The sequence below is a fragment of the Bison bison genome, unplaced genomic scaffold (assembly GCF_000754665.1).
Source record: "Bison bison bison isolate TAMUID 2011002044 unplaced genomic scaffold, Bison_UMD1.0 scf7180017853732, whole genome shotgun sequence".
Classification (NCBI taxonomy): Eukaryota; Metazoa; Chordata; class Mammalia; order Artiodactyla; family Bovidae; genus Bison; species Bison bison.
Window position 1 is genome coordinate 121,370 of NW_011484305.1, and position 791 is coordinate 122,160.

The window sequence follows — 791 nt, forward strand, 5'->3', positions numbered from 1 at the left end:
TCTTCTGTAATTTCTCCCAAGATGATTTATGACATTTTTAGAAAACATAAAGTCATCTCCTTTGGAGGCTGCATCGCACAAATCTTCTTCATCCATATCATTGGTGGTGTGGAGATGGTGCTTCTTATCGCCATGGCCTTTGACAGATATGTTGCCATATGTAAGCCTCTCCACTATTTCACTATTATGAGCAGAAAAATGTGTCTTCTGCTTCTTGTGGCTGCATGGATAATTGGCTTTATTCACTCTGTGGTTCAACTGGGTTTTGTTGTAAAATTGCCAATCTGTGGCCCTAATATAATTGATAGCTTTTACTGTGACTTTCCTCGGTTCATCAGACTTGCCTGCACAGACACCTTCAGGCTAGAGTCCATGGTCACAGCCAACAGTGGATTTATATCCCTGGGATCATTCTTCATATTGATTGTCTCCTACATTTTTATCCTCATCACTGTTCGGAAACACTCTTCCGGTAGCTCATCTAAGGCCCTCTCCACTTTGTCAACTCACGTCATGGTGGTGATTTTGTTCTTCGGTCCTTGCATCTTCGTTTACATCTGGCCTCACTCCATGTCACACCTAGACAAATTCCTTGTTGTTTCTGATGCAGTTCTCACCCCTTTTTTAAATTCAGTCATCTATACATTGAGGAACAAAGAAATGAAAGTGGCAATGAAGAAAGTATGCAGTCAATTTATTATTTACAGAAGGATTTCTTAAATGCCCAAAGTATTATAAAGTCTCTTTACTGAGTTGGAGTGATATTATACTTCTATTATTAATATTGGGAG

General features: G+C 39.3%; 1 protein-coding gene across 1 annotated transcript in view; it reads left to right on the forward strand.

The window, feature by feature from the left end:
* The window catches only part of LOC104999732 (olfactory receptor 4F3/4F16/4F29-like), a 987-nt gene extending 267 nt beyond the window's left edge, over positions 1 to 720 (forward strand). Inside the window, exon 2 of the mRNA XM_010855304.1 lies at positions 2 to 720. Coding sequence (XP_010853606.1) covers positions 2 to 720 — 719 coding nt within the window. The remainder of the gene's footprint in view (position 1) is intronic.
* The last annotated feature ends 71 nt before the right edge of the window (positions 721 to 791 follow it).